Here is a 21755-nt window from a genome sequence, read left to right as displayed (position 1 = left end):
GACTAGGTTGTCAATGAAGAAAATTTTACATTATTTGTCATTACATTTTATTGTCAGAAGAATTTTAGCTTTAAATAAGACACAACACATGCTAAAATATTATAATATTTTTGTAATAAATATTATTAGTAGGCTGCGTGAATCATCGCTAGTGCTCATGATGAAGAGTCTCTGTATCTCGAAACTAGTAGAGCTAGAACTTGAATGCTCTCTGCATTCAAGTTAAAAAAAAATTAGAAATACCTAGTTTTTATATCATATAGAATATTAGTGCCAATATTATATTGTAGTATATTAAATAGTCCTGTCATTCTCACAGCCCTAGTCAGACATAGTAAAAAACCTACTGCACTGTGGGAATGTACCTCGTAAGACAATCTTTTTGCTATATTGGACGATGTTTAAGCACACCGGACATGCGTGGAAATAACATGGAACTTGGTGATGCTTAACTTTAAACTATATCGATAAAATTATCGATAAGGCATGCGGTATCGATATATCACCTCTAAGTAAAAAAATCGATTAGCATTTCTCAGCACTATATTCTTCTAGTTAAATAAATATTTTAGTTTAAATTAAAGCTTCAGAATTAAAAATCTATTCTTTATATTTTCTAGTAGAATTATTAAAACAAGTTCCTCTTTATGTTGAAGCTATTGTAATGTCCAGCCAGTATAATTAAAATTCCGAAGTCATCTTTAAGAAACTAGTAACCAGTATAAAATTAATATGCACGTGTATTTACTCAACGAACGGTAAAACACGCTTAAAATGTAGTATCTTAAACACACATACATCGGTGAAGTGTACTTTGACATAATTGTTTTGACAGGTCTTGCTAGTTGTCATGTGACATGTCAACTAAAAAAGTGAAAAAACATTGGCAGTACGACAACATGCATTAGTTATTCAAGGAAGAAAAAATATAAAAGTTAAATTCTAAATAAGTATTGTTTTTGTAAAAAACTGTAAATCTAAATGAATAATATATCCACTATAAGTACAACTATCTTGTCAAGTACATAAAGCAAGGTAAGCTGACTTTAAATGATCGTAACAGCCCATGTAGTGACAGGTTACTTTCCCAGCGGCCATAGCACCTACAATTATTATATATTTAAACATACACACATCAATAAAATCCTGATAACACGAAAATCTACTTTAAAATAAGATAGTTAAGGTTGTATTTAAATTGTGACGTAAATAAACAACGATAGGTCGTGATCGCTGGAATAGCAAGATTTTGAATTTTAAATCGAGAACTTGACTTTTTTTATGAAACAAGAATGCACTGGCCAGCGACAACAACCAGCCAGCTTTTAATACAGGTACGTAATCACATTTTTATCGAGCCTTATCCTATTTTACTTATTTAAAACGAATGAAACAGTATTTAATGCTCAATCATAAATCCAATTTCGGTAAAAAACATAATTAATTCTCATTCACTACCTGTAATTTTTATCTGGAATAATAATCTCGCTATTGATACTCTTTTAAAATAAAAACTGTAAAAGCGGTATCAGAAAATATAAAATACTAAGTAAATTAATGAGTCAATCCACGCGCGATCGATCAACGACCATCAGAACTTGGATCTTTAATAAAAAAAAGTAGAAAATCCTTTTATTAACATCAATATAGTGTTGAATATTCATTAAGATGGAGCTGAGTTTAATTACTACAAAGTATCTTTCGTGTGGAGGTTGACAATCTCGCAATCATTGATGAACGCGATAGAAAATGAGTGGTGATGTGACTGACATAATAGGCAGAAAGTGAAAATCATTGCTTCGAAATGTTTTAATCTGTGCACATTTATGGCGGGATTTTTATGACGTTTCTCTAACAACATTTTAGTTCTCATTAAGCGGCAGCACTGTCGACTTAAGTCTCTCAAGAAAACCGTTTTAACATTTTTACTGACCAATAAAATAACTACCTATCATATTAGTACCCAATTATTCTCAATAAGTAATTTAAAAAACTATAAATAATAAACTCACTTGGTACGAGTAATATATTGTCCCCTGATTGTATTATTATTACTCGATTAATATCGACTAGTGATAATGAAAACTCGTATTAAGTAAAAGGTCAGAAATAATTACATTTTGCAGAATTGACTTGTAGGAAAGAATTGCATGGAGTTGATAAAATATACGTTCATAATATGTATGTATGTAATATACGCTATGCATTTATTAATTATGGGTTTCACTTAATATTGAAGTGAAATAATTTATGAAAATAGGATAGGTGATTAATTTTTCTTTTAATGGCCTATTAGACACGTCTTTTTATTTTCTTATGGAAACAAATACTTTCAACGATATACTGATTTGAAATATCGCGTAACGTCACTTCTAGGTACGTTTTATACGTAGATATTACGTATAAAAGCTCGCTAGCTCCCACTCCTGAATTCTGATTTAATTTTGTTTTATCGAAGTATTGGTTTATTATATTAAAAATTACAAAATTACGCTTCTAATATGTTTTCAATACCTATCTGGTGGACTAATTAGGTTTTTAATTTCCATACCCCATCATCATCACTATTATAATCACAATATTATTTTTTCATTAATTTCACTTTCACATATATTTATTATCACTGAAAGGTATTATAATTTGAACAAAATGATTTCGTTAACACCTGGTGTTTTAAACGATTTTCCTAGTAAACTTTTTATTAAATAAAACATGTTTGTAATACTACCAAAGATGGTGCTCTTTTATAAAATGCAACATCAACTTCATTTTACTTATTAAAGCTAATAGGGAATTTAGTAATACGAATAAAACAAGAATTTAATATACGCAGAACATAAACTAAGACTTATTTTAGACTTTATGATCAAGCCTATAAAATACAGTTTCGTAAAAAATATTAATAAGAAGTTATGCATTGATAATTTGATAGGCAACTTGAAGTAATTATAAGGACATTAAAATATTTTAATATCGTTAAATGCGGAGTTTATGGAATATAAAATAGTAAAGTTTTTGACGGTTAATAACTTTGTTATTACAGTTTGCTGTTGCAATCTAAAAATAGATGATATTTCCTTTCATTTTATATCTTAACTCGTAACCTTAAACCTCTAATTATTAGACAGTACGAGTTTCCTTTACGTTCAACGAGATCGAAACAAAAGCGCGTTCGGCGCTCTGATTGGTTGATTCATTTTGAGCTAGCCAATCAGAGCGCCCAACGTTCTCTCGTTTCGATTACTTTAAAAGTAAAGCAAACTCGTACTAAGGGTACAGTTAAGCTAAGCATACGTAGTCTTTATAACTATAAATAGATATGAGCATCCATAGGTACATATACCTATTTGGCAATAACCCACATCTTTGAATACTTTGATTCTATAAAGAATTATTCACACATACTATTAAGCCCTTTAAAACTCTTAAACATCAACCATTAAAGGATCGAAATGGATCAGAATCCCAATGAAATCCTTAAAAGCCTCTCCATCAAATAATTTCGTTCTCAATTACATTTTTCCAGGTCGTTTAAAATGTATTTAAATAGTATTTTCATTAAAATCGATAAAGTACAACGAGAACGGATTTTGTGTCATAAAATCGAGATCCTATGAGCGGCTATGCAAGAAATTATTTTACGGTAATTTTATTAGTTATGATATCAAATGTTAGAGCAACAGGATCGGTACAATTTTCAGATTGTTATGCGTACGATTCTATTTACTGAATAAATAAACTTCGTAGTTAATAGTCGTACACTAAAAATGTGGAGTGAAAATGAAAACACATATTGATGTCATTATTAAACAAGCATTGATAGGTTGAACTCATTTGTCTACCAAAATAACAGATGAAATTATCTTGATAGTGAACTAGCTTATGCCAGTGACTTCGGTCATTCCCGATCCCTTCAGTACTTTTTGCGTGAAAGAGTAACAAACTTTCGCATTTATAATATTAAAAAATATGTTTACGAATATCCAATACGACAAAAAATTACATATCGATTATTTTTTGACATATCGAAAAAAGTATTGAATTGTTTAAGCGTTCGCATCCCTATTACCATCAACTTATGTAACGTAAAACTTTTCATCTGATAACCCAACCAATTCCTTTATGGAAATATTAATTTTCCTTTTAAAAATACGTAGGTAATTGAAACTCATCGTATTACTACTACAAGTATAAATATTCAAATGGTTTCAATTTCAAGTACATGCATTTAAAATAAGCATATCCTCAAATTGGCCACACACAACGTTCGATTATTTTATTTTTCTTCATCTTGTAATAATTATAAATACCTCACAGCTATTAATACAACAGAAAATATCTCTGTTCATCGTAAAATGTTTAAGTCGCATTTTTCCAATGCTTAGCTTGAACCTAATTAATAAACCAGATTCTCTCTATTTTAGTTAAAATATCTTTTAATTTATTCAATTTAAAATCAATTCTGGTTATTAGCCAGATGCTTGGCTAAAGTATTATTGAGGTGTTTAGTTTCAAGTCTTAAGATATTCTAGATTCAAGAGATTGAAACGATTTTTTCTATTATTTTATAAAGATGCCTACTACCCTTTTTTACGCAAATGAAAACATAACTGGATTTTTTCTAGAGGAAGTGTCCTCCAATGACTTTTCCCGCCTTGAGCGAGGCGAAAAGGAATATCAGACTCTTACTGCCTAAAAACCACTCCGTGTCTACTCCTGCAATTCAAAACGGAGCTCCGATAATCCGATTGGCAGTCCGCAGCAACACTTTTTAATAGGTATATCTACGTCCTATATAACTGACAAAAAATAACATTAATGATGTAATGCTACATACATTATGTCAGATAAATTCTCAATTAAATCCACGATCGAAAACACGGCATCTCTAAATTATGAAATACCAGTAACATGAACGAGATTCATAATCTCAACGTATAACATCAATTAAAAACGCTAAAAGCCAATTTCGCACGCATATTCGTTTAAAAGATTCATCATAATTATTACATAAATCATCGCGTGACACTCAGAAATACTTTAAATTCGTTTTAAAATGGCTATAAATGTCTCACAATTAGCGAAACGTAAATCACGCGTGCACGCACAACTACACAACCGTTTTTTCAACGTTATTTCAACGAACAACGTTAAACGTTATTATGCAACATAACGTTATGCTACGTTGCGTTCGCGTGCTTAGATGCATCCCATTATGCTTGTTGATATCGAAAGAGAAAATAGTTAATTACATAATCAACATGATTGTCCTAATTGACTCTCAATTTCTATCATTAAATGAGTAAACAGTATGCTAGACAGTTATTCTTAGAACAAGAGCGATGATTAGTTTAATATTATCACATTAATAAACATTTTATAAGTTAAAATTTCACAAACACACAAATTATTTATCAAACCGCCATCTTAGAGAAACAATAAGGATTTATTACACTTTTATAAACAACTGTCAAAAAGCGCGCCAATTTTGTAATTGGAACTGTCAAAACTCGCATCAATATGCAACCTGACTTTTTAATAAAAATAAAAAGGCACAGGTATAACTATTCTGCCAATGTCATTAACATCGAAACTCGTCTTGGCTTCTTTCGTTTATAAGTTTAGTGTAATAAATTAATTCTGTTACATAATTAGCGGTATCGCGTGACTGTGAACCATAAGAGAACTTGTCCTCGAGTGTTTAGCAACTATTTAAGTTTTGCCCCGTCCGATTTATTGAGAGGCACTTAGTTTTAATATACACTGAATACAGATAAAATGAATCGCACTTGGATTAGATAAAGCACTTAATTTTAATTATGGCGAACTCCTGTAGTCTTATTTAAGATACCCTTCCTCTGACGTTGAAACACGGTGTAATCCAATAATATTTCAACATTTATAAATAAAGATGATATTAGATGTAATAACTCTGTCGATCATAAAGCAAAAAAGGCAAGCTCAGCAGAGATTAAAAATAAAAACGCATTAATTAAAGATAGACCATCGACAGATACTTAAAGATTAAAAACATAAAAAAGCATTCACAAACATTACATACTAATAATCCTATTAAAACAGTACATTAGTAAGGGGACTGAGCAAAAATGTCGATACGCTCCTGATGCGCCTACGCACGCAATCAAGCGGTAACCATGGCAACGCGTACCGGAATCCAATATGGCCGCTGCGTCTTATCAGGTTATTGGAGGCTCGCTCAGTCCCGCTACTGAAATATGTACGGAGTAATGTAATAACAGACGTATAAGGTAAACCCCGCGCGGTAATCAATTTCACATAAAATCTAATAAAAAAAAATTACGTGATCCAAACGCTTGTAAGGAGGCTTTAAATGAGTCAAACTAGTTTTTCTAATCCGAGATTGTGATCGATAAAACTACGTAGGACTACACGCTTCCCTTCCCTAAGATTTAATAAGAATGACTTATGATGTAAATGTGTAATTATCCCATAAAACTAAGACATAAAGATTTATTTACATGGTTTTTTATTACTGCAAATAGATGAGGAAGGATATAAACAATAATTAAGGAAGCTATCTAATTCTTGTTATAAAACTCGTGGGTACATTTATTATAAGTAATTATAAAAATGACGAGCTCCATCTTTAAAAAACTAAAATTATTCACAAGACTAACATCAAAATCAACAAACAGCCCGTGGCTGTCCACTGCTAAACAATAGTTCGTAAGAGGCTCATCAGCAATGGAGAACCATGCGTCGGCACGAATGGGCCAGCTCTATTAAAGTGATACCACGGCCGCACAAAAAACCGACGTGAAACAGTGCTTCCTAATCCCCGATTCCCCAGTAACCCTTAAATTCTTAACCCCCAAAACGTCGGCAACGCACATGTAATGCCGCGATTGCTTAGCATCAGGTGATTTGTCTACTCGTCTACCGGCTTATACCATAAAAAAGCCTCTTCTACATCCGCCAGAACCTCTACGTGGTTTAAAAGCAGGTTGGAGATCAGTTAAATAGTAGCCACTTATAAGCTGTTGATATGAAACTGGCTAATAAAATAGCATTCTAGATAGGACTCAACTTAAATACCTATTGGAGTATTTTATTGTATAAGCTAATAATATTTCACAATGGCACACTCAAAGGCCGTTAATGTTTCAATTTAAGAGCAAACGTTGACTACGTCTATTAGGATTATGGGTCTAGTGAATAGGTTAGGTGGCTACTAAATGCTTACGTAATAGATTGGGATCTGTATGTTTCATATTATTTAATTTATTTAATAAACAACATTAAATAATTTATTACTTTATAATTTTACATGAAATAAAAACTTAAGTAAGTAATAAATAAATATTAATTTAAAACAACAATAAATAAATAAATTATATTTCAGCTTACTTTTCAAGTTATAGATATTAACAGCTCAACTACTTTAGAGATTGGCGGCGGATTTGCTTTAAACAGATATCATCTTAACAATGACAAGAAAAAATAAAATACCAGTATTTTTTTTCTAATAAAAATATATTTCCCGCCAAAACTAACGTCATTTGACTTATGTCAACAACAACAATGTTATTTAATCTGTGATCGCGAATAGAGAAAGTTTCTTTTTAATTGAGCAAAGGCAACTTTGTATAGAGCCAAAGTTCATTTGTCTGCCTTTTAGCGGCACTTAACCTCTATTAAAAGCAAAACACATAGAGGTTTATGTGAATAACCAAATAACAATCGAGTCAGTCGTGAGCTCGTGACGCCGTAAGGTAGGTGACGAAAAACGCAACAATTCAATTGTGCATTCGGTATTTAGAATTCATAGACTAACATCTGATATGGAATTGAATTGTTTTACTCTGTGGCGCAACGGTCGTTATGCTTTTGTTTAATTTAATACTTAATTGGTCTGAATATTGATTAATGGCAGGTGTTTCTATTCATTTTGTTAACTTGTGTTGTGTTTCTGTAATTAATAATAATTTATCATCGGTGCTTTGATAACTGTATCTGCAGTTCTCGGTAAACGAAAATATTTACAATATAATGTGTGGCATCGATATTAAAATGTGTTTTACCTGCTTTAAACGAATTTAGGAAACTTTCAACGATTTCAAAAGCAAGTCACGTAGGTCATTAGAACTAATAGCTTTGTTATAGCTGTTTTTACAACTCGTATCCTGTACTCTCATAATATATTACTTATCACAATTCTTCGATATTAAACCTATTTCGAAGCAGCGGTAAATTTGAAAATAGGAACTCTATTTTCGAATAGGCACACGTGCGCATGCGTAGTTTGTGAATCGCTCATTGGCGGGGCCGCGGGCTCAGCGAGCTTGCTCTGGACTGTTTAATTTTCAATTTAGATCGCAATTTGCGATGCCGCTCGCCGCACGCCCAAACTGGCATCACTCCATACGATAGATTTATGTACAACCACTTATAAATATACGCGGAATATATTAAAAGAAATTAACTCGTGTAAGTTACGAGCCAGGGCCGAGTTTTCAAGATAAGAGTTAATGAAAATTGAGTTTTTTTTTTTCTCTCGACAAATTCGTCAAGTGCGGGTGTGGCCGGCTGAGATAAGCAGAATTGATCTGTCCGTTGTAACTAATTGGTACGGAGTTTGCGAACTCCACTATATTGTTCGAAGTTTTTTCGCCAAGTATTTTTAAACGAGGACAGTATCCCCGGTATTTTGTTAAGATAACGTCATTTTGAAATTTCATTTTAGTCGATGGTAGAACGTTTCGGTTAAAGGCAAATACGTGGTATTACTTGGAATTGGTGTAGCAAGAAAGTTTAAAGTATAAAGTAATATTGCCAGGTTGGAAACGTAACGTACTGCCTCGTTGGTCCAGTGGTCGCAAGTGCGACTGCCCGACCAGGGGTCTCGGGTTCAATTCCTGGGTCGGTCAAAAGTATTACTGGGCTTTTTTCGGATTTTTCGAAAATTTCTCAGTGGTAGCATGGCATGACTGAAATTGTGCCCGGTGTATGGCAATAGGCTCAATGTGCGGATGCACCTCTGCCTACCTTTTCGGGGATAAAACGGGTAATCTTGTGTGTGGGAACGTAACTAAATTCGGTTAAAGTTAATAAGAAACATAATACCGAGAGTGCACAGAAGTAATAATGCAATTCTACTATTTTATGGTCACTTAAGACGCTAAACGGCATGTTAACACAGATATTGTAATATAAAACTGTCCGCAAGACATTTAACTTTGAAAAATGTGCTGCGTGTCACAGAATCCGTTTTAAACTGACAAACTTGAATGAATGGACATTACGTCATATATTTTCTTTAATGGTATTAGTAGTTTTATTTGTACTTATGTATCAGAGAGATTGTAAAACAAAAAATAAACAAAAAAGAACATTATTTTTAAACAGTAACGATGGAGTTTTTTGCTCGTTCTTCACCATTCGAAGCTACACTTTGGAACGAGCACCTAGCTTCAATGACAGACAGACTGACGGACAATTCAATTTGACGTCCCAAAAGTGCTTAATTTAGGATTAATTGAAATAGATGCTTGACTTTGACTTTAACCACCTTAACATATAGCTTAATTTTTAAACATATATTAACAGAATTTTCAAAACGAAAAGCTTATATTAATAAAAACAAAAATAACTACTTCAACAACCGTTTTTCCATAACCTTTCACAACAACTATCAGAACCACCGACTTCAAATCGTACCCAACACTAAAACTTTCAAAACGAATACACAGTTATCAGATTACCGACACATTACTAAAATTGTCGGCCACTTACCAATGAAAATGATCACAAATTCGTATTTGTGAGGCCATAATATATGACCATATGTCCTATTTTAGCATATATGGCTAGTAATGGATCGTATGGAATCATCATCTGCCAATCTGCCAGCTACCTTTGGCATTTCACTGGCGGATAATGCCAACACTGCAGTTTACTTCTGGCAAATTGGTAAATTGAACTTTCACTCCCAGATTTGTGTATGGGAGTATCCTGATTTGGTAATGATTGATCGGGATTTAGGGCAGTAGTAGCTGATGTGTTAGACAAAAGATTGGAAAGGTACCTAATCAGATACATACATACATACATAACCTCACGCCTGTCTCCCATGGGGGTAAACAGAGACAATGGAATGCCAATTGCTACGAATCTTACATATCTAGTCAGATAGCTTTTATTATTTGATCACTGAAATTAAAGAAACAGAGAAAAAGTAAAACGCAATTACAACAGAACTAATGAATAATGTGACAAAAAGGCTTAAACGATTATACATAGATAAGAATCTATAAGTATCTGTACCTGCTAGCATTATAAGCGATGTATATAAATTAAAATCTGATATACCACAAAAGATTACTCAAATAAGAAAACGTTCTAAATGACAAGAAACACAAATGTAGTCATGAACGTTCAATACCGAAGTCAATGCAAATAGATCTTAGCAAAACATTTTCAGTCCTAAAGAGAGTTGAAAAGAAAATGTTGAGCCGAAGATAAACGTAATCAGAATAAGCTCTCACACAAAGCGTGGAAATTAGCCAACGAAACAACTCGATGAAGCTGTCCTCAAACCTATTCACGATGCACTACCTTTAACGCAACTCTTTAATATGTTAATGTTATATGTAACTCAGGCTGTAATAAATAGAGGGTAATTGCCCAACTTTGCATATTTCTAATGAGGAAAAGGCTATATAAACTAAACATCCACGCCTCTCGTGAGTACGGCGAACGGCTTTCATCGACGTGTGACACACATTTACTTTATGATAATACAATGCATGGTGAGAATAAAGTGCCGCTATTAAAACTTCATGTTTATGGTGATATAGATGTTAAAGACACTATAGACTACAGAGAATACAATCGCATATAAACTGAAACCCTATTCATTCCCTTTACAAAGAAATTGAGGTTACAGCATTAGAAGGAAAACAATAATTTTATAGCAGAGGATACAATTGTAAGAACTCACCTTTAGAATACAGCTGCCGACAGCTTCGTTCTCGGTCACGGTGACGTTGTAGAAGGACTGGTCGAAGATCGGCTCGTTATCATTCACATCTAACACTGTCACTATTAACGTTGCAGTCGAGGACATTGGAGGGTTGCCGCGGTCCTGAGCCACCACCGTCAGCCTTGGCATCGGATTGGTCTCACAATCCACCCGAGCCCTAGTAGTCACCAGCCCTGAACGCTCGTCGATCGCAAACCAATCTGACTGCGGAGTCGGCAGTAAGGAGTAACGAATTTCTGAATTTTCTCCTTCGTCAGCATCAACAGCTGATACCTGCACTACCGGCGTGCCTGGCGCTGCCGCTTCAGGCACACTCGCCTTATACTCCGACTCAAGGAACACTGGCGCGTTGTCATTCACATCAGTCACTTTTAGACTGATGATCCTAGACGCATGCAATGGAGGCGAGCCCTTATCAGTCGCTACCACATTCAACGTGTAAGACGAACGGGATTCACGATCCAATGGTAAAGCAACAACTACCAAGTAAATTATGTTGTCGTGAGTCCGCAAATCAAAATGTCCGTCTCCACCGCTCAATGTAACGTTCACGTTTGCGTATTCCGTTTTCGAGTCTGGATCATGTACTGATATTCTAGCCACGAATTCATCTAGTTGCGCTGACTCAGATATTTTTGGTGTAGCATCATCACTTAGGAATATAACGTCAATAGTAGGCTGGTTATCATTCACGTCAGTTACCCTTATCGACACAAATGCTGTAGTTTCCAAAGGCTGCGCGCCTTTATCTCTAGCAACCACTACAAGTTCGTGCAATTCCTTAGTTTCAAAATCTAACGCTTTATTTACAGTAATTTCTCCAGTTTCTGGGTCAATCTTAAACATGTTCTCTTTATCACTCTGTCTTCTGTTTATCGAGTATTCGATCAAACCGTTTTCACCAGAGTCTGAGTCAGTCGCGGACACTTTTAGTACGGGAGTGCCGACAGTTGCATTCTCCGGAATAGTAGCAGAGTAAACACTTTCAGCAAACACAGGAGGGTTATCATTTACATCTAAAATAGTTATATTTACAGTCATCGTCCCTCTCAATGGTGGAGTACCACCGTCTAACGCTTCTATAACTAACTGATAATGGTCCGTAGTCTCCCTGTCCAGGAAACCATTAATTTGTAGGTCCAAATAGAGGACCCCATCTCTTTCCCTGTGAGAGGACAATCTGAACGCATTATCAGTGTTGCCCGATACAATGTTGTATCGTTGCGTGTTGAATACTCCTAGATCCTGGTCTTTGGCGGGGTTAAGTTTTCTTTTCACATCCCTAGGAGTGTTCTCGGAGAACTCAACGTTCATGACGGGAGTGGGGAATGTGGGGGCATTGTCGTTCTCGTCTAGCACTCGGACGACTACGCGGATATTATCTCCACTGGCGGGGATGGCGACTAGAGCGTAATGGTCTCTGTTCTCTCTGTCTAGCGGACCTCGGGTTCTGATTTCTCCTGTATGAGGATCTATCCTGAGGTCATCGTTGACGGCACTGCCGGGGACGGGGACGATAGTGTATGGCGGGGCTGCGTCAGGCAGTTCGTCTCCAAGGTGTCCGACGAGGGTGCCGGCGCGTGCGTTTTCTCTGACGGTGAACTCCCGCACGTGCTCCGCAGCCGCGGACGCGACCAGCAGGCAGGTGATCACGCGCAACATCGCGCGTTCTTATCACTCACCGCACACACATTGTCACTTGCACCTGTGAAACAAATAACACAATTAAGACTGGGATCACGAATCATATATGTAAATGAGTCTTTCGAACTCAGTTCTGAGAAACAAGCATTGGCGTAGAACAAGATTTCACACTTGCGTAGCAAAGTCGAACTGACAACAACTTGTCTCTTTGAAGTGACATCTCAAAACTTTCCAACCTCATACGGCATCTAAGCCAGACAAGATCATTATCAGTGCGACTAATTAAAATTGCTCGGCTGTGCTTTATGGATTCAAATGAGTACCGCATCAATCAGAGGCGACTGTCGCACACGACTTCCCACGCACGAATGACGAAGTTGAATAAAGAATGTCTTTGCACTGGCAATACGCAATCGATCAGTATTTTTAAGAAATGCGGCAACATTTCACTTCGTCTATTACCATCGATTAGAACACACAGCGTTACTCCGCCAAAGGAAAATTCATGAATGATGCATACACGATATAATTATAACAAGCCGTGGACAGGTTTCCTTTTCAATATGTGACATTATTTAGTTTTTGTCCGACTTTACTAGACTGTATTCGTAATCTATTTCGTATGAATATTTATAAATTTTATGTCTAACTTCCCTTGCTTTTAAATTTATGTTGCAAATGACACTGGTTGCTTGACAGTCATCCGAGTTGTGCCATTTTAATTTAGTTTTTTGCTCGTTTTTTTTTAGCATAGCGTTGGCAGGATTTAAGATAAGCCAACATGTTGATATGTTATTGTTGATTGATTTAACTTAACGTTTTTATTTGAATAATAACTTTTTATGGGTTTTAAATTCCATTTTTATTATATATATTTACAGTGTTGTATAAAAAGTAACGTGGAATATAGATGACATAATTTTTCAATTAAATTAATTTGTGTTGGGCAAAAAACGCTTGCAAAGAAACAAATTATCAGATGGCAAAGATTAGTAATTAATTAACAAAGCTTAGACTTGATTTTACGACGCTATAAGAGCTCCATTCTTTAGTTATTATACCCAATTATAGGTCAGCGCTAGAATAAATCATAATTTAGGCGTATTCCACACTTTATGGACATTGGAATTTGAATACAGTTCGTAATTAAAAGTTAAGAAATAATATTCTTAAAACCTGTTTATAATCCGAGTTCTAAATTTATTAGAATCAACGCGAAGATTACACAATATCTGTGAAAAGTACATATTTACGGTTTAATTGGAATAAACGATTTGACTTTGACTTTGAATGAAATGAAAGGTTATTAATGAATTTTGGATTTAATCAACAATCATTTTAGAGTATTAAGCAAAGGCGAAATATTCAAAAAGTTTTTCCATTTCTCTCTACATAGTATTTCTACACAGGTGTTGGAAAATACAGCATTTAGTCACAATTATGGACCCTGTCGGGCACATCACACACGTAAAACAATAGAGGAAAACTTACAAAAACAATAGAAAATAACATGCTGTCAAACATCTTCAATATATTTTCAACTATATTACAAAACGGTAAAGCACAATTTCCATTAAAATTTTACAATACTGGATATTTTAATATACTATCTGGCATCTGGACAATCAACATTAAAGTCATACGACTAATTTTAAAATTCGAACCTTCAACTTGCATGCAAGCTTACCGCGTCACGAATCAACGAATTTATGACCATACGAAATTGTACAAAAGGGCCCCGGTTGTAAATATATACATATATAACATTATCTTTGATACTATAACCATTATTTTGGATGTATTGAAATATAGACATACAATATTAATATCCAACTCGTCTCCATTGGCGACTCTAGATTTCATTTACGTGCTGCAAAAATCAATTGCTGTTCGTTAATCTGGCTAAAATTCTAGAACGACTGGACCAATTTGGCTAAATTAGATATTGAAGTCTATGGAAGGTTTAAATGGTAAAAACAAAATTTTTGTGGCAGTACGAAGTTTACCGGGTCAGCTAGTTACTTTCAAATGTCCTCAACAAGATTCCTTAACATTAAAGCTCTAATCAACGATTCTATACATAGTACCACTAATTTAATCTTTAGGAAACTATCTCCTTATTCTTCAATTCTTTGGTCTTTAGTTTACATATAACATTATTATTTTTAAATGACAACAGTTTCGACATACATCTCATATTTTGATATCAGGTATGTATGCCTGCATAATTACATATAGTACCATAAAATTAAATTACAAACACAATCTGAACTCCTTTCACTGAACCTCAAAATGAATCACATAATATATTTAATCCAAAAAACAATTAAAACCCGCCCATGCGTTCCGTGCTTAAGCATTAAAGTCGTTTTTTGCACGACAAAACTTAATTTGCACTTTATAGCGGCCATATAACTTTAAGATATAAATAGCTACAGTTTTATGAACCTAAATGACCGATAGCTTCTAGAATGCGTTAGTCATATAGTTTTGTTTTTAATTATAAGATATAATGATATATTTCCCATGCATTTTGCTTTGAAATTCGTTTTGGTTTTGTGTTAATTAAAAATTAATTGTAGATTGCTTAGATTAGGGTTGAAAATCTTATGATTATGTTCGTAAGTTGATGAAATGTGCTTATGATAGTAGATTATCTTAATATTGAATTATATATTTGATGATAATTATCTATTTAATATACTATGATGTTTGAAAAAGGATTATGATTTACTAATATTTTTGTTAAACATACAACATGCACCTGAAGTCCTGACCCAAAACAACAATTTGTTGGTTACATAAAGAGTTGCTACTTGCGGGAATGGAATCTGCTACATGTTGCACGGCAGGCAGTTGCCCAGCCACCGCGCCAATGGTGCAATCGAATATTGAAAGTCTATTGTTCGTAGACGAATAAATGTTAAATAAAAAATCATAAAAATTCGTGAACAAATGTAAATTATGTTTTATGTAATTAAATCAAAATAAACCAACGGGTTTTTCATGTAATTACTGGTAATACAAAAGCGTTGAAATATTTTTATGGCATTACATGCAATCCTGACTTTTCAAATTAATTGTCTGTTAATTTTAAATGAATTAATTATATAATCTTTTTGTTAACTCACTTTTAATAAAGTTAAAGACTCACGTTAAATATTTATTCAATTAAAATATAAATTGTTATTCAACACATTATTTTAGAGACAGATTTAACTATTCAAGAAACATTATTTAATTTTAATAGCATAAAATAACAATCTTATTCATAAATAAATAAATAATTCTTATAAAAGAATAAAATGTTCAAAATTCTTTTCGGACACCTAAGCAAAAAAATTCTCCGCTCAATCGGACATCGGAATTGAATCTACAGCAATCTTTGGGGAGGCTCAAATATTTTTACCTGAGCCGCTGTACCTGTCTAAAGGTAAACTGTGAGGCTTTCAACAAAGACAACACTTGTACTAAGTAATATTATTATTTAAACCCAAACTGTTTGTTTTACGTCTCCTAATACTGAGGGGATGATAGAATATTGAATTAATTTAAAAATATAAGCTATGAACTTATTTAGGTACTAATCTCTGAAATAGCTGGACCGATTTTGATGGGACTTTTATTTGAGGTAGCTAATTGTACTAAGGATTAAGTTAGGCTTTATTACTTTTATTTTATAGAAAAATGTTTTCTTTTGACGAAAACTAAAAATAAAACCCAAATTCTGTGAGAAGTTAAAATTTTTCGCGGACGAAGTCGCGAGCAACAGTCAGTGTAAAATATAATATATCTATTCTATTTAGTTTTAACAAATTGGTAAACATAAATTTTTGATTTAATTTTTTAAGTTCCATTAAATTAACCTCCATAATAAAACTGTCAACGCCACAGTTAGGGTTGTCAGTTGATAAACTCAAAAAGTATGAACATTTTATTTTATTATTTATTAATTGCGCTCGTATGTTTAAATAGTTTATTTATATTTTTATGTTACTTGATTAATGTGGACAAGTAAGCTTCGGTATATTTCTTTTATTTTACGCACATATTTTAAGCATTCAAAACGGTGACTATCCTTAAAACTAAACTAAAAAATAAGCCTTACATAATATATAACGCTTCAGGCCTCTGTACAAGTATCAAATGCTACATGTTAAATCCCACTTTTTTCCAAATTTAATTGATGAAAATTTCATCAAAATCGTATCAGCCGTTCTTAAGAAAGCATAGCTCAACAAAACACACAAAAACTCTAATTTAAACATAGAAACAAGACATCTGATACAAAAACACAACTTATAACCTCTTTTAAAATCCAATTCCTTTCCACATTTACAGGACTAGCGTATTGTAGCACCATACATAAGTATTAAAGGTACATTACATCGGTATCAGGTACCTGATCTCATCTCTAGTTCAACTAGCCGCAGAGCTCGTAAAAACTATGGTTTAATGCTAAACCTGACTTCAAAAGGTAGATGAGCTTTAGGACTTGTATAGACGAGAGGTTTAGGTCCGACGGGTGAGTTAACTGTATTACGGAATGCTCTTATGGCTTATATTAATAAGCGATTCGATTAAAAATCTTTGGATCAAGTTTTGATTGAATTTTGACATCAGGTCTATAAATTCAGATATTTTAATTAAGGTCAGGTTTTGATTTTGGCCGGTAAGTTGTTTAGTAAGTTTTTTAAATATGGTTTACTAGCTAACCCGGCAAACTTCGTACCGCCGCAAACAATTTTTTCTCACCTTCGCTGGACTTCTAAAAAACCAAAATTTGCCAAATCGGTTCAGCCGTTTTCGAGTTTTAGCGAGACTAACGAACGGTAATTGATTTTATATGGTTTATAATGAATTTATATTGACTAAAAAGTACTCTGTGATCTACGTTGAGTTAAATCTTTTTAGCAATCCTAAATTGATTTTAGTTCTCAGCGGTCAGAAAGTTTTTCATCTGCGCAAGCCCTTCGTCACATTTATCTCGAGCACTTTGAAGAATACCTCTAGTAGTACCTACTCTAATGCCTGTAATGTGTCATGTAAGAATTATTCTTTTTTCTTTTTCTCCGCAGAATTAATGTTAGCAGATGTTTCTCCTGTCAGATGCATAGTTTTTTTTAGGTTATATTTCTACAGTCACGCAAATGTTTTGCATTAATATTTTAACATAATTTAATTGAAGTTTAATCTGCGTATACGGCTCCTGTATTAAAAACCTTGGATTAATACAGTAATTCCAGTAATTTCTAAACGAATTAGCGTCAAAAATGTTGCGTATGCGCCGGGCGCGCGGCGGTGGACATCAAAAATTCCGAATTTCGGGCGTCAACATGAACTATGCACGAATGAGTTATATTGAGACTTGGAGCCGCGGGCAAAGTCGGGCCGACTCAATTTCAACTATGCGCTTTTTGGAGAAGCGCGAAAAAGCATTTTTTGAAACACCTCAGATTATGTGAATTTTTTGAGACTATTTTTACCTGATTCATTTATTTTTTTGGCATTAAATTAACCTTTTCGTGTATAAATATGTATTATTTAAATTTAATTGAAATAATATTCCTAATGAAGGTAGCATTCTGCATTAAATTAATTGCATAGTCTATGTCAGATGAGGCAAGAGACAAAACAACTGCCGCGATGATGTTTTGATAGAAATAAATTTGAATAAATTATTCAGAAACATTTATTCAAGAATTTTAATTATATTTTTTGATATTGAACTTGAACAGTTTAATTATTGTTAGTTTCGATTCGGTTCAATCATTGAGTACCTTGTTTTGGTCATTTTCAAGATATTTATTTTTAATTGTTTGGCACTATATCTTAAATGGACAAAAAGAGTTTGTAAATGAATCTTTTTACTTGAAGATTTTTATACTTAAATTAGTTGGCCCGGCAAATTTTGTACCACCTCAAACATTTTTATCTCACCTTTTAAAACTTCTACAAACTAATTCAAGAGTTCAGCCGTTCTCGAGTTTTGGCAAGACAAATGAACAACAATTGATTTTTATATATAGAGATAATAAAAAGGTTTTCAAACACTGTTTTCTTTGCTCAAATTGTTTGAGAAATGCTAAATGACTTCACGATACACTTTTTCCAGCAAACAGTGTTTTGACACCAAGAATATTATTTTAAAACGAAATTTTCATTATAAATTTTATAAAACTCAATTTTAGCACGTCACCAGTACTTGCAAATAGCAACCTTACAACAATAGCACTTGATTACAAATTACAAATTCACAAAAATAACCGTATCGGTTTCATACAAGACGTTGGACCCATTGTATTTATACAAGTCACAACACAAAGCCTCACAATGTCCATTGGCCAGAATATAATGGAAACCATCTTTATACCCCATATGATTGTGATCAAACGACATGTATCACTTTTAACCACGCCCTGTATAAACCAACTCACTTCTACATACAATCTGAATTCTACCTTATCCCTATTACATTAAAATTGAATTTGAATAATTGTAATTTTAAAAAAGTTTGGGTTATACAGCTAATATCGAGTGTGTCTTTTGTTGTTTACAGTATTGTCATTTTTGGAAAATGTGCTGAGAATTTTTGTATGTGATTGACAGATGAATTGAATTTGTTTTTGGTGAATTATAATAATGTTTTATGTTGCTAAATCATCGAGAATTGATATTTTTGCACATAATATAGTGTCAGTCAACCTTTGATGATGTAGTCACCTTAAGGTTGAGCCGAAATTCCTAAGACATTACATGCGTTTAATGTTTTGTGAATAAATAATTTTATTTCAATACATGCTTTTGCTCGCGACTTCGTCCGATAGTTCCCGTTTCTCTGAGATTTCTGGGATAAAAACTATCACACGTCGTTTCGCATATCTCAAACTATTGTTGTACCGAATTTTACTGAAATAGGTTCAATGGTTTAAAAGGTAGTAGGTGCCGGGATTTACCACACTACATAGTTGCCCGTTCCCGTGAGATTTCTGTGATGAAAACTATTATATGTTTTTATTGATTCGACAATTTCATCTCGATCCCTTCATCCGTTTTGACGTGAAAGACTAACTGACATATAAACTATCGCAGTTAAAATTAATTTTATATAAACTTTTTATTATAACTATTTTTGCCTGTATTCAAACAGCACGTATCTCTACTACGTAATCATTTCATATCACTTATTTATATTTTCTGAATGACTCCTATATACTTAACGTATCTTTTAGTCACCAAGCCTTATTTTAATGACTAAAAAACCTGGAAATCCAGTACTTAATCAAGTAGGTTTCTATTTAAGCACTAACTTTACCTTTTTTCTAGACTTGATATGCAAGAACGTCTTCATTTTAATTAGATAATTAATTATTTTACTTATTCACGTTTAAAGGCATTTAATTAAAGTAAATTATTATGTTGTGTGGAAAAATAAGATTAAAAATGTACCCGTCCATACAAGGCTTTTCCATTTAAAATGCAATAATGTCAATTTTATTAGTTTGTCAAAATAATAAAACCTTTTTTAATTAAATGTGTGTTCTTTTTGGTTGATTATAGTTTTGTATCTGTTATTAATTAGTTTTATTTATAAGTCGGTTTAAGGAATTTTTGAATAAAGTTGTGTTTGACTTGGATGGAATTAATTTTAATCTAATATTTAGTGCTTAACTTAATCTTTTCCCGACCCGGAGCTGTAAACTACCTACCGGGTTTACACGGGCTCCGGCTCGAAAAGCAGGAATAGGCACAGTTTGGTTTTTAGTCCTTATATAAGAGTCTGAAACTCCCTCTTGCCTCACTCAATGCGGGAGAAGTCATTAGATAATTTCCCTTACTCAAAAAAAGACTTAGTCTTTTACACTTTTAATACTGGGCGGTTTATTGAAACTTTTTCAGGCACATTTATAGATTTTAATTTAACACTTAATAATCTCCTATTCAGTTCACTACGAATAAAGGATTTTTAAGATATATGCGTTCTTGTATGAAACTTATATTAAAATTATATGAAAATATAAGGTAGGTATAATGTTATATTACGTCTAATTACATAATCAACATATTATGTCATAAACAAGGTATATAGTATTCATTATAAAGACTTCTAAGTAGGTACTATCACTATACATAATATATCAAACGAGATGGACAGTGAAACGCAAACCACGCCGCGGGCAAAACACTACTTTATACAACTTAAAGTGTGACTAAGTTATAGTACAACTTATAGTATAACTTATAAGTCAACATATAACTTATAAGTTTATACCTAACATGACTTGTAAACGAACGTAACTTAGCCTACGCTTATTTAACTTAGCGTAACTTAAGTCACACTTTCTAGTAAAACGTTTTTATGTACCCAAGCGATTTTCATGTTGATAGAGACTTGGTAGAGTTCTAATAGCGACTCTATCTTAGATTTGTGATAGAAATCTTAATGTCACCGGCTTTTACATAGAAAACTAACGCACGTTGCTACTCTACATTTACTTTAGCGAAGCGATTCATGTACTAAAACTCTACATATAGTGTTGTATTCAAAATATCCTAGCTACGAGATAGGAATAACTGTATGAAATGTCATTAGCATTCTCTACATCAACTTATAGAGCCGCTAGCCATTTTAAAATACGTAGAGTCGGTACTATGATAGTAGAGACGAGTCGGGAGATAGTTTCGTTTGACAACTATTTGATAGAAGTTTTTCTATAGCAATAATACAGAACTCTACATAGAGCTTTTAAAGCTTTACCTCCAAAATCCTTCTGTCACACAGATCACTGAAACATAATTCGTGTTTTTCACTGTTTTCACACAAAAAATACAATTGGAACAATATAGGGAATGAATATAAACACTGCACTGCAATCCGGGATGCACTTTATAAGAAAATATCACAGAAAAACGTGTTTTTTTTATTGTAACGGCGTGAGGCGGCGCGCGCGCAACTGAGCTCTACGGAGGCTCTGATGGCACTGGCGGGGACGCTTTTGGGGGGTGCGGCGGGGGGGAGGGGGTATCGGAAACAGGTTGCGCTCAACCGTTTTGAGCGCCAATTTCTACGTTCTTTGGTACCGTCGAT

The 21755-nt window shown here is 33.5% G+C and overlaps 1 protein-coding gene across 1 annotated transcript in view; it reads right to left on the bottom strand.

The window, feature by feature from the left end:
- Positions 1 to 21644, bottom strand: part of LOC118265230 (protein dachsous) — a 304778-nt gene extending 283134 nt beyond the window's left edge. Inside the window, exons 1-2 of the mRNA XM_035578031.2 lie at positions 21426 to 21644; positions 10982 to 12728 (exon numbers count right to left, since the gene is read on the bottom strand). Of these exons, the coding sequence (XP_035433924.2) occupies positions 10982 to 12685 (1704 nt within the window). The 5' untranslated portion in view covers positions 12686 to 12728; positions 21426 to 21644. The remainder of the gene's footprint in view (positions 1 to 10981; positions 12729 to 21425) is intronic.
- Between the last annotated feature and the right edge of the window lie 111 nt (positions 21645 to 21755).

Source organism: Spodoptera frugiperda, chromosome 28, assembly GCF_023101765.2.
Source record: "Spodoptera frugiperda isolate SF20-4 chromosome 28, AGI-APGP_CSIRO_Sfru_2.0, whole genome shotgun sequence".
Lineage (NCBI taxonomy): Eukaryota > Metazoa > Arthropoda > Insecta > Lepidoptera > Noctuidae > Spodoptera > Spodoptera frugiperda.
The sequence above is the reverse complement of the archived record's forward strand: the minus strand, read 5'-3'. Positions and strand labels throughout refer to the sequence as shown.